At 42.8% G+C, this 11130-nt stretch overlaps 2 protein-coding genes across 2 annotated transcripts; one reads left to right on the forward strand and one right to left on the reverse strand.

Annotated features, from left to right (window-relative positions):
- Positions 1 to 263: 263 nt before the first annotated feature.
- Positions 264 to 6313, forward strand: RPF1 (ribosome production factor 1 homolog). The gene is made up of 9 exons (XM_056355780.1): positions 264 to 489; positions 594 to 650; positions 1660 to 1740; positions 2154 to 2249; positions 2927 to 3080; positions 3674 to 3756; positions 4626 to 4807; positions 4885 to 5011; positions 5883 to 6313. Exons 1-9 carry the CDS (start codon positions 322 to 324, stop codon positions 5922 to 5924), a joined length of 990 nt encoding a protein of 329 aa, XP_056211755.1. The 5' UTR covers positions 264 to 321; the 3' UTR covers positions 5925 to 6313.
- A 963-nt stretch (positions 6314 to 7276) lies between these two features.
- GNG5 (G protein subunit gamma 5) lies at positions 7277 to 11123 on the reverse strand. Its single transcript, XM_056355781.1, has 3 exons — positions 10912 to 11123; positions 9691 to 9846; positions 7277 to 7520 (listed from the first exon to the last, which is right to left on the reverse strand). Exons 1-2 carry the CDS (start codon positions 10990 to 10992, stop codon positions 9721 to 9723), a joined length of 207 nt encoding a protein of 68 aa, XP_056211756.1. The 5' UTR covers positions 10993 to 11123; the 3' UTR covers positions 7277 to 7520; positions 9691 to 9720.
- Positions 11124 to 11130: the final 7 nt, after the last annotated feature.

An 11130-nucleotide genomic window follows, 5' to 3' on the forward strand; every position in this document is an offset into this window, starting at 1 on the left:
GCCAAGGCCCTGCCGCCTCTCGGCGCACCGAGCGCTGCGGCACTCGGCTCACAAGGCCTGCTTGCTGCCAACGGCCTCCCCGCAGCCGCCCCGAGGCGCGGAGCCGCCCCGCCAGCCCGCTCCCCCGGCCCCGCCCCCCGGCCCGCGGCCCCGCCCCCCGGCCCGCTCCCCCCCGGCCGCCCCGCCCCGCCCCGCCCGGCCGCCGGCCCCGCCCATGCGCGGCAGGAGCCCGTGCCGGCGGCGCAGGCGCAGCGCCCGCTCTCCCGGCAGGCGGGGCCGGAGGTCAAGGGTGAGGGGTCAGCTCCGGCCTGGCGCGGCGGCATGGCCGGCGGCGGTGGCGGCAGCGGCCCGGTGGGCTCTGCGGCGGGGGATGGAGCGCCGCCGGCCCCAGAGCGGGTTCTCTTCCCGCCTACCTTCAGCGTGTCCGAGATCAAGAACAAGCAGCGGCGGCACTTCATGTTCCTTCGCTGGAAGCAGCAGCAGAGGAAGGTGGGGGAGGGCCCTCCGCGGCGGCCGCTACCGGCAGGCGAGGGGGTGCGGGGGCCGGCCGGGCGGCGGGTCTAGCTAACGGATGGCTCTCTCTTTCCCACTAGGAGAAACTGGCCGCCAAGAAGAAGCGGAGAAAGGAGCGAGAAGCCCTCGGAGACAAAGTAAGGGCCCCGGCGGCAGCGTGCGGCGGCCCCGTGCGGTGGCGAGGCCGAGGCGCCGCCGGCAGCGGGGAGAGCCCGCCCTGCCGGGGTGCTGCAGCGCAGCCTGGGCGGGGGGCCCTTCCGTGTCGTGAGTGAAGCGGTTTCTCCGCAAACCTCGGTGAAGTGGAGCAGTGGCTGGGTGCTCGTTGGCCGTGGGAGCCTTCAGCGGCACGGTGTTGTGTAGCGGCGTCCAGCCGCCGAGCTTAGACACCTTGTGGGTGCTGCGTTAAATGACGCCGTAACGGGGCAGCGTGAGTTTTAAGCTAACAATGGCATAAAAGCAGGCCCTTCCTGAAAACTGTCCTCTGTCCAATGTAAGTGCTGTGTTGAGGTTATTGGGATTTATACTCAGATGAGTAATTTCTGAGAAATTCAGACAATTGGATCTGACCAAACCTTGCCCAGACCAGTTGCCTTCTTGTTTCCAAGCCTAGCTGTGAACAAACATTTTCCTTCTTTTCCTGAACTGTTTCAAAAGCACATTAACAGTTGAAGACAGTTCTGAGTTCCTTTATTATCATAATCTCACAAGAGTAGTGTAAGTCATCAGGGTAAACATAGGCTATTAGTTGTTAGGTTGTAGATGTCAAGGCTAAATTGTGTTGCTGTTGAAAGTGTAGCTTCTTTATTCCATGGAAGAGAAGTGGATAGGTAGTTCCCCTCTTTTTTCTTTTTTTTTTTTTTGTTTGCTTGTTTTGTTTTGGAACCCCATTTCTTAATTGGACTGAAATTAAGTGGTGTCATTCTTCTAGTGATGCTTCTTGTCCCTGTGATGCTCTCTGGTGTCCCAATACCCATGCATACTTTTAATCAAGGTGATATTGTAACTTCTTTTTTAAAAGCTAGCCTGAAATAAATAATACTTCAGTTCTGTGAAGGAATATACACAGTATCATGGTAGTATGAATACATTTCCCAATATACTTAAAAATTGCATGAGTGTTGTATGTTATAAATCTGTTTATTTTAGGCACCTCCAAAAGCCGTACCAAAGACTATTGAAAATCAGAGAGTGTATGACGAAACAACTGTAGATCCCAATGATGAAGAGGTAACTGCTGAATTTCTACACATGCTGTTGTTAACCCTTTTTTTCCCCCCCCCCCAAGAAGGGACATAAAATGGATTCGTGAAACTTAACATTCACCACTTATGTTAAGGTATTGATGAATTATGTTTTACATGAGATGGACTCACAAAGAGGTGATGTCATCCTTTCATTATCTGCATTAGATAATTGCCTTTTGCATTACTGTTATTGATAGTAAAATCTGCCAATGTTCATCACACTAGATTCTTAAAAATGTAGAAACCACCTGTCTTGTGATTATTAATTATAGGATAGAACTTGTGAATTGGAATTTTTCCTACTCAAGCCATTTTTATCAGAATTTAGATCAGATTAAACGTTTGTTCTTCAATGATTTCATATATGGTAGATTAACAAGACTTCTGTTCTTCCAGGTTGCTTTCGATGAAGCAACTGATGAATTTGCACCATACTTCAACAGACAGACAGTTCCCAAGATTCTTATTACAACATCAGACAGGCCTCGCGGAGTACGTATATTTTACTTGGAGAGTTCTGAGCAGTCAACTGGTTATAAGATACCGAGGTTTTCGTATTATGATTGGTAAATCAAAGCTGAAAATAATAGCTTTCACATGGCTTTTTTCTGCTGTTGTATTTAGTGAACTGTCAATAACTTTGTGTAAGTATGTAATCTGTTAGTGTCTCAAGCACTGTTTGTTTCCTTCATAGCAAAAACCAACCTCATGCATATATTCTTGTATGCAAATGATTGTGTTACCTAACTGGGGAGGTGACCAACATTTGTGAAAACCATAAAATAAGTGGTTTTAAAAATAGGAAAAAGTACACAGCAAACAGTTTACCTGGAAACTCAGACATTAGTACCTGAAGTAATAGTTTAAAATGTTACAAGCTTTTTGTAAACCAATGTCCTTAATGAGTCTGGAGGTTACGCTTGTAGAATTTTCCTGCTTTTCTATGATTGAGGGAGGGGAAAAAATCCTTTTAAAAAAAAAAAAAAACAAAAAAGTCCCTGGTGTGCTGCAGTCTTTAATGCAGATAGTTTTGGGTTTTTTTTCATTGGTTGTACTGGAAGTAATATATCATCAGGGAGTGCAGTTGGAACGAGCAACCCTCCATCCCCCTAATACTTGAATTTGGCACTGTATTTACTGAACTGTAATTTTACTCACCTGTTTTGCAGAGAACAGTGAGATTCTGTGAACAGTTGGCTACTGTTATACCCAACTCGCATGTCTACTATCGAAGAGGACTGGCTTTGAAAAGAATTATTCCACAGTGTATTGCAAGGGACTTTACGGATTTAATTGTCATTAATGAAGATCGCAAAATACCAAGTATCCTTTTGTGTATTTATTAAAGTAGATATACTGGCTCTGGACCTATTGGGGAAAGAAAGTAATTCTGTGGTGTGCATCAAAGACCTACTTTATTCTGGATTTTTTCTCTTTACTGTGCAGCTTACAGTGTAGCTATAGAGTTAAAAATCACTGGGCCAACTTGAATATCTGATGGCTAATGGAACTTGGAATTATTGAAAAAAGCGTTGGCTTTTTTTTTAGTTTGTAATATATGGGTAAACATTGTTATTATTTCAGTAAATTTAATGGTTTGATTAATTAACAAGTTTTTCTGACCAGGAAGTCCCATTTAGTTTTGCTGACTAGATAAAATATTACTAATTAATAACTGAGAAAGCTATAGAAGATAACTTAGGTTAGCTATGGAAACTAAATTTAGTGGACATACTTCAGGACACTAGTTAACCAGTTTATGAATGTATGTTCAAAAATATAACGAAACTTTGTAAATCGGGCATAGATTGTGGCTGTAACACGCTAATGTAATATTGCAATTCACAGAAGATGTTGCTCTGTGAATTACAGGTTGAATTTTACCAGCTTTTTTTTTTTTTTAACTTGGTGAACAGATGGTCTGGTTTTAAGTCATCTGCCTGATGGTCCAACTGCTCATTTTAGAATGAGTAGTGTCCGTTTGCGTAAAGAAATAAAGGTGAGACTCCAACAAAATTTATTAACCCCCTCCCCCCAAGGGGTAAGTCTGTTGATGTATGATAAATACATTCAGTCTACTTGAACTGTCAAAACTGGTTGCATTTTTGTATGATTCAGCTGATAGTGTACAGGTGTTTTTTTCATAAGCTAACAGGAGGCCAAAGACTAGTATATTCTGCCTCCATAAGCAGCATATTTCCATTTTCATAGTTATTTGCTGAATTTAACTGTCTGCCAAGTATTTTTATAGTCGTGCCAATAAATAGCAGTTGATAACCTACATCAGTAGGGAATTCCCAATGTACAGCATACACGCAACAGGGTATATAAAAATCAGCAGTATAAAAGATATCAATAGATATAGTTCCTAGTCTTGAATAAAACCTAGTTTTTCTTAATTCTTACAGCCCTGTTACCTCTTCTGTAGTAAAATGGATTTTGTTTTCTCTTATGAAATAAGTAATTTTTAAACTTAATCTGTTTTTATTGAAGAAGAATCCCTTACGCTCTTAGTTAGTATTAGTATAGAGAGAAGACTCCTGTGACAGGTAGACTGCATTATTTGCTATAACAGGTGCTGCCAGGAGTGGGAATTGGTGCAGGAGAGAGGAAATGTAAAATTATTTATTTGTGCTTTTTCAGTTTATGTTGTTGAACCAAGGATCCTTATGTTACCAGCTGCTCCTTCACTTGTGTATGAACTTAAGTTGTGAAAAAATAATTCGAGCATGTTATCACTGTGTTTAAAAGAAACTGGCTCTGCTTGTCTTCCCTCTACTTTATTTCAAACTCTTTCTTTGATAATGTATTAAAATTCTTTTGCGTTTGATCTATTTTTTGCATTTTTACCTATTACTTTCATTTCAGCGAAGAGGGAAAGACCCCACAGAACACGTACCCGAAGTAATCCTGAATAATTTCACAACGCGACTTGGCCATTCTATTGGTCGCATGTTTGCTGCTCTCTTCCCACATGATCCTCAGTTCATTGGAAGACAAGTAGCTACATTTCACAATCAGCGAGACTACATCTTTTTCAGATTCCACAGGTGACATTTTCCACAAAACTTACAAATGAGAGGGGTTTTGTAACTTACTTCCTAATTATTTTTTTTCCTTGCCCAAGATATATCTTCAAGAGTGAAAAGAAAGTGGGAATTCAAGAACTTGGACCGCGTTTTACATTAAAGCTGAGGTCTCTTCAAAAAGGAACCTTTGATTCCAAATTTGGAGAATATGAATGGATTCATAAGGTAGGTCTAATAAGAATAGCCCTGCTTGGGAAGGGAGAATAAATCTGACATGAAATGTAACTGCAAATCTTCACCTAAAAAGTGGTATAAATGCAGTTCTCAATACAGAAGTGTTTAACTGAAATATTTAGAGGTATATTTTAAGAAATACGCAAAGCAGAAGCATTCTGCTACATTGCAAGTCAAAAATAGCAAGGATGATGAATATCAATATATCATGACTACTTATTTGCAGAATGTAATTTCTTTAGCATATACAGATATAACCAAATGTGAGAAATATTCCCTTGATATAAGCTACTCTTGGAAGCCTAGTAAACTTGACTAGAGCTATTTTTGTGCAAGAATCATAATGTAAAAATGATTAAGCTATTGACGCAAATGTCACTTCTTAATAGTGAATGGGAAGTAACACTGACCTCTGCACACGTTTCAATGTGTTTCATTTTGAAAAGAAATGGAAGTGTTTTGAATGAAAGGAATGTTACTTGAGGCAGTGATGAATTACTTTCCCAGTCATTTTTACCATGGAATTGCAGTTGATTGGCAAAACTTAGTAGTGAGTATCCAAGCTACACCGGAAGGAAAATTCTAATACTCTTGGTGTAGTCCATGAAAAAGATAATCTTGTTTGTTTTAAAGACAGTTAAGTCTACTCTGAGTAGACAGAGAACTGCTACATGTTCTTTAGTTCTAAATCACTAATCTCTAACTCTTGAACCTTGTTAGTCTTGAAAAGCTGACTATAGAGTCAACTACACAGCAACTGTGACATGTCACTGCCTACCCTACTATGAATTGGAGCGGTCATCCTTGTTTGTATTCTGTTGCACAAATTTGCTGATAAATAATTTTTTCTTCTAAATTTCAGCGCCGAGAAATGGACACAAGCAGAAGAAAATTTCACTTATAAGGGACAGTTATCTGCAAATTGCTGGTGACCAGAAATGTAACTGCATTGAACTATGGATTATCTTGGACTCCTAACTAATGATAACGATACTGAACAGTATCTATCTACAGAAAAACAAACTGCAAACATTAAAACTTTCTACAGAAGCAGATCAAGTAGGATGCATCTTTCTTCCTAATTTTGTAGCTAAATCCAACATCACAAGGATGTGCCCCTTCTTCCAGTTTAGCAGGAGAAACTATAGCAATGTCAGAGAAGCCTGTAATTCAGTTATCACCAAGTATTTGCCATAAATATAGCACAACAGCAGATAAATTCCACTTTGCGACATCAAAGACAGTAAATGTTTTGGTTAAAGATATTCTTAAAATAAAGTATTTTGTTATACAGCTCTTTTTTTCTGTGAAGCAGTTAAACCCAGGTGTCTTCCATTAATCATGTAAGACATAAATATTTTAAATCTCTTTCTAATTTATGGTATGCGGTTCCCTAACAGTATGGTGATAAAAATAGTCTCCTATCTAGAGAGCACTGAGAAGGTTGTATGCAATCCAGGAAGTCTGTGGTATTTTGTTTCATTAACATCTTGCATAAAACAGCCATGTTGCTAAAGTTAGAAAAATATGCTTGACTCCTACAGGTATCTCTTATGTGAATGTTGTGTTTGGAAGAGGTATATACCAAAAGCAGTTAAAAAGAAATAAACACCAATGAGAGAGAATTCATAAGGCCAGTTTACAGGAAGTACATGAAGCTATCATCTTATCTGAAACCGCTGCTCAGTTGAACAGGTGAGGTCTTTGAGCAGGGGTTTTCCCATTAAAATCTTTAAAATGCTTCTTCAGCCTCAGCTGTACTCAAGTTGGTATTACCTGCAGAATAAAATACCGTTCTGCCTTAAGTTTGCACATTCACTGGCATCTGAAAAAGCTAAGTTTTCCTTGTTTTCCTTTCTTTTCATATGCTTTTTCACATTTACCTAAAGAGTAGGATGGTTCATAGAGTAAGTCATCTACTAGGATAGATTTACTCTTTAAGATAAAGAGTAATTCAGTTACTCTTTGTCTTTATTTGATGCCTATGATACAGAACAGCTGTATAGTTTAATTCTAAACTAACAGCCAAAAAAATGTTTTCCTGTTCTATTTTTATGATGCTTCGAAGTATAGTATTGATGAAGCCTCATTGTTCTGTAAGCCTACCAACCCCAGGAAAACTTTGCAGCAGCACAGAATATTTAAAGTTAGACTCTTGTATATGCTTTCCAGCTGCTGCAGAGTGAGGCAGTAACGGGTGAGGTGTCAAGATACCCAGAAGTTAATCAGCTTATTATAGTAATTTCAAGACCAGGCTAACTCAAGACACTTTTATTTTTTGCTTGGCATATAAAACTGATTCCCTTATGAAACAGAAGTACTGTAACTAGCATACAGTTCATTTGGAGAGGTAGATGGTAAGAGGTTTGACGACAGTAGCAATTTTATAGTTAGATTTGGCACATTAAAGCTAAGCTTTTGTACAGACTTCAAACCAGGCCACTCCTTGAGGCACTCTGCCCATACACACATCAGCAGCTAGGAAAAGATGCTAAAAGGTCTGAAAAACAAACAAAAAAATGTAGTTAGAAAAGTATCAACACTAAATGAATCAACTGTATGTCTAAGAACATGTACTTCAGAGTATGCCATGGACAGCTATTTAGGAAAAAAAAAAGCCTTTCTACAGCTGTTTTGTAGAACTACTAGTTTATAAAATAAGCTTTCAAAACCATTAAGCTATCACCAAGGGTGCAAGAAGATAATCAAAGCCATTACAAAAGAACTGAAGCGTAGCAATTTGACTTCCAGGAGACACAACGTGAAAGGACAGAAAAAGTTGTGCCCAGTCACTTGGTGCCTACAGAAGTATCCGGCATTTACTTTGTCTTTGAAAAGCAGGGAGAGTCTGTGTAACTTAAGAAATTACACTTCCTCTTTACTCCACAGAGGTGGTGCTGACTGCAAACATCAAGTCTGTTGGCTCACTGTGAAAACACCGGGATTACAAATAAGAAATTGCCTATTTTGAGGAAGTGCTTGCAAGGGATACAGTGAAGGAAAAATTTTCCATATAGGTAGTATAACTAAAGCTGCTGTTCTAGCGACTCTTGCCTGTAACGGCAGCAGAAACAAGTGCCCCTTCCAAAATCAAAGAAAGGAAAGATAAAGGCTGTAACTGAGAAAGAAAAATACTAAGCCTTTTATGCCCTGTGTGGGCCCATGCTCATGTGAGATGGAGGAAACGTTATTTCCTGACATCCGCACCCAGGAATTATTAGATCTTGGCAAACCTCAGTGGGGAACTGTATGTGTCACCGATTAAAGTACAGTTTATTTGGCTTTTTATAGGTTATCAGCCTAATGCTTACAGATTAACTGGTTTCTTCCTTGAATTACTGCTGAAAGCTGAAGCTACAGTAGTGTGGACACAAGTCAGTGTCCAAGAATATCTTTTAATACACAACAGAAATAACTTCAAAAGATACAGGAACTCGAAAGCACATTTCAGTTACACTGCTGCAATTCATTGATCAAAACAATGGGGGAAGTGGTTTTGCTTGTTATAAAGTTACTGTTACTACTCTGTCTTCACTAGCATGAACCACTTTGTTTATACCCCAACCTTTTGGAAGCTTTCTACAAGCTGCTTGAGGGCAGGAGAATTTTAACAACTCAGTCTGACTGTGGTCCTCCTTCTATAAAGCTGCCTAAATAACACAATTTAATCTAGCAAACTACAATTCTTTGGGTGATGTAAGTCAGCTACAAACCCAGAATTCCTCAAGGTTAAGCCTTGCTATGAGGTTTCTAAGGATTGTGAACTATGGGTAACTATGTATCAGGTGCTTTGAAATGTATATGCTTTCACCCCCAATGGATCAAAGTCAAGGGGCAATGGGGAGGAGGGACACAGTAAATTATGTATTTACTGCGGGCAAAATATCAAGTTACTGTGACTGTCAGTCTTGGTAAGACTACTGTGGATCTAAAGCTCACCTTTCTAAATAGGTTAGCCTAAAATCTAATTACCAGAATTTTCAAGGAATGCCAGATTAGCGGTCTTCTTAGTGACAGCAGTAGGGCTAATGAAATCATAGAAGTTTTGGAATGAAAATCCAAAGGAGTATTCAGCTGCTTCTAGTTAATTTAAACTGCTACCCATGTAGTAGCTTATTTGAGTGGAGTATGGGCCCTGATACAATTCTTGGACTACATACTTTTTTCTTTTGGTTTAGAGGGTGTGTGGACAGTGCTCTTTGAGACCACCACTAACCTATCTTTGGAAGTGCTCTTTAAAAATGTAAGAACAAAAGTCTGCTTTATCTGCCACAATCAGGATTCACCATGTATGATGTCAGGCATGCAATCCTACGTGGAAAAAAAGGGCATTAATACTCTTACACAGAAGGAAGATACAGCAGCATTACTGTACAACCAGGTTAGTCCAAATAGCAGGTCAGTAGTAGCTGGTACCACTACTACTTTGCTGCACCAACAGCAACTGGCAAAAGCCCTGCAATAGCTAAATGCTGCTCATAATACTTACGAACAGCATGTGTCCAGTACAGAGCTACAACCAGAGGAAGGGCCCAAAATGGGGATCTAGACCAACACCAGCTGCAGAAGTCAGATGTCTCTTCGGAATACTTTTAATACAGGGCAGTCCCATTTAAAGCCAGCTATTTTTAATGACAGAACAGTTTATGAACAGTAATTCAAGAACTTACCACTGAAAGATACTGAAGTAGTTCACATAATTACAAAAATGAACAAACTTTCTGGGGTCTGAATGGATTTGTACTTGATGATACTCCTGTCAGTAGGGGATCATGCTGTGCGTTCTGCAGGCAGAACTGCTTCAAGTCTGCTGCAGCCTGAGAAACCTGGTCATAATAAAAGTTGGCATTAGAATTCACTGAACAGTCTTTATTGAGGATGTAACTACAGCAAACAGTATAAAGCACACTGCTAAATGATTCTGCAATACAGCTTACATAGATTGTATACAACAGTTTCATTGCAATTTTTTGGTTTCTTAAAAGAGAAGAAATTGTGGATACTAGAGTAAGAATTTGTTTGGAAAGTTTTCATGTTAAACTTAAAAGCCTGAAGGGCGAGGGATGAGCAACATCTTGGAAATGGCTTTGTTAAATGTAAGATTCTTGCTCTAGCATGAATCATTTAAAAATGCAGCCTGTTGTTTAAGATGCTCTACTGAACTGAGCTGGCATTTTATCTCCCTTTGGATAGCCATACTTATGAGGTGATAGCACACGGGGGGTGGGGTGGGGTGTTGGCAGGCTGTACCGACCTAGAAACAGAACAGTAAAAAATGCTTCGTCTTTTATTTGCTGCAACTCTGAACGCATAAAAACCGAACGCTCAAAGATTCAGAAAGTTGCGTCTTCCCTGGCATCCCGTACCCGCAGTTTGCCGAGTCTCTCTGGCTGGACCGGGCGCGCCCTCGCCCCGAGAGCGCCCCAGCGGCACCCGGCGGGCAGCGTCCCCATTTCCCAGCGCCAGGCCCAGGCCCGCCGCGGCAACCTGCTGCGCCCCCGGCCCGGCGGCCCCTCCAGCAGCCCGGCGGCAGGAGCCGCTCCCGGGGTGAGGGGTGAGGGAGCGCGGGGCGCAGCCGTCCCCCGGGGTCCCCGAGCGGCGGCAGGAAGCCAGGACGGGCCGGACCGGGCCCCGGGGAGGCGACGGGACGGGACGCAGCTGCGCAGCCGCCCCGGGGTCGGCTCAGCCGGGGAGGCCCGACGGAGCCCCGGGGTAAAGCCCGGGAGCGGGACGCCAGCGCCAAGGAGGGTCGCTGGGGCGGGGCTGCTCGGAGCTGGCGGTCCCGGCCCCTGACCCGCCGGGCGGCCTCCGAGGAGCGCGGCGGGGCGCGGTCCCCGGGGCGCTGTAATGGCGGCGCGTCCGCCCCGTCCCGTCCCGTCCCCGCTTCTCACCTTGACGCGAGTCACGCTGGCCTCCAGGCGCAGCTGCTGCACCACCTTCTTCATGGCCGCCACGTTGGAGGAGCCCGACATGGCGGGAGCGGTGGCGGCCACGGCAAGCGGCGCCACACCCAGCCCCAACTTCCCGGCGCGTCCCGAACTCCCCGGCCCGCCGGCGCCTGCGCAACCGGGGCCGGGGCCGCCGCGGAAGGCGCTGCGGGGCGGGCGGCG

Source organism: Falco biarmicus, chromosome 11, assembly GCF_023638135.1.
Source record: "Falco biarmicus isolate bFalBia1 chromosome 11, bFalBia1.pri, whole genome shotgun sequence".
Classification (NCBI taxonomy): Eukaryota; Metazoa; Chordata; class Aves; order Falconiformes; family Falconidae; genus Falco; species Falco biarmicus.

What these genes read in the sequence shown, in the direction of transcription:
- RPF1 (XM_056355780.1), top strand. Translation starts at nt 322, where the DNA reads ATGGCCGGCGGCGGTGGCGGCAGCGGCCCGGTGGGCTCTGCGGCGGGG. An exon ending in CATCAGACAGGCCTCGCGGA is followed by an intron (nt 2,250 to 2,926) that starts GTACGTATATTT and finishes CCTGTTTTGCAG; the next exon opens with AGAACAGTGAGATTCTGTGA. An exon ending in GTTTGCGTAAAGAAATAAAG is followed by an intron (nt 3,757 to 4,625) that starts GTGAGACTCCAA and finishes CTTTCATTTCAG; the next exon opens with CGAAGAGGGAAAGACCCCAC.
- GNG5 (XM_056355781.1), bottom strand. Translation starts at nt 10,992, where the DNA reads ATGTCGGGCTCCTCCAACGTGGCGGCCATGAAGAAGGTGGTGCAGCAG. An exon ending in CCAGCGTGACTCGCGTCAAG is followed by an intron (nt 9,847 to 10,911) that starts GTGAGAAGCGGG and finishes TATTATGACCAG; the next exon opens with GTTTCTCAGGCTGCAGCAGA.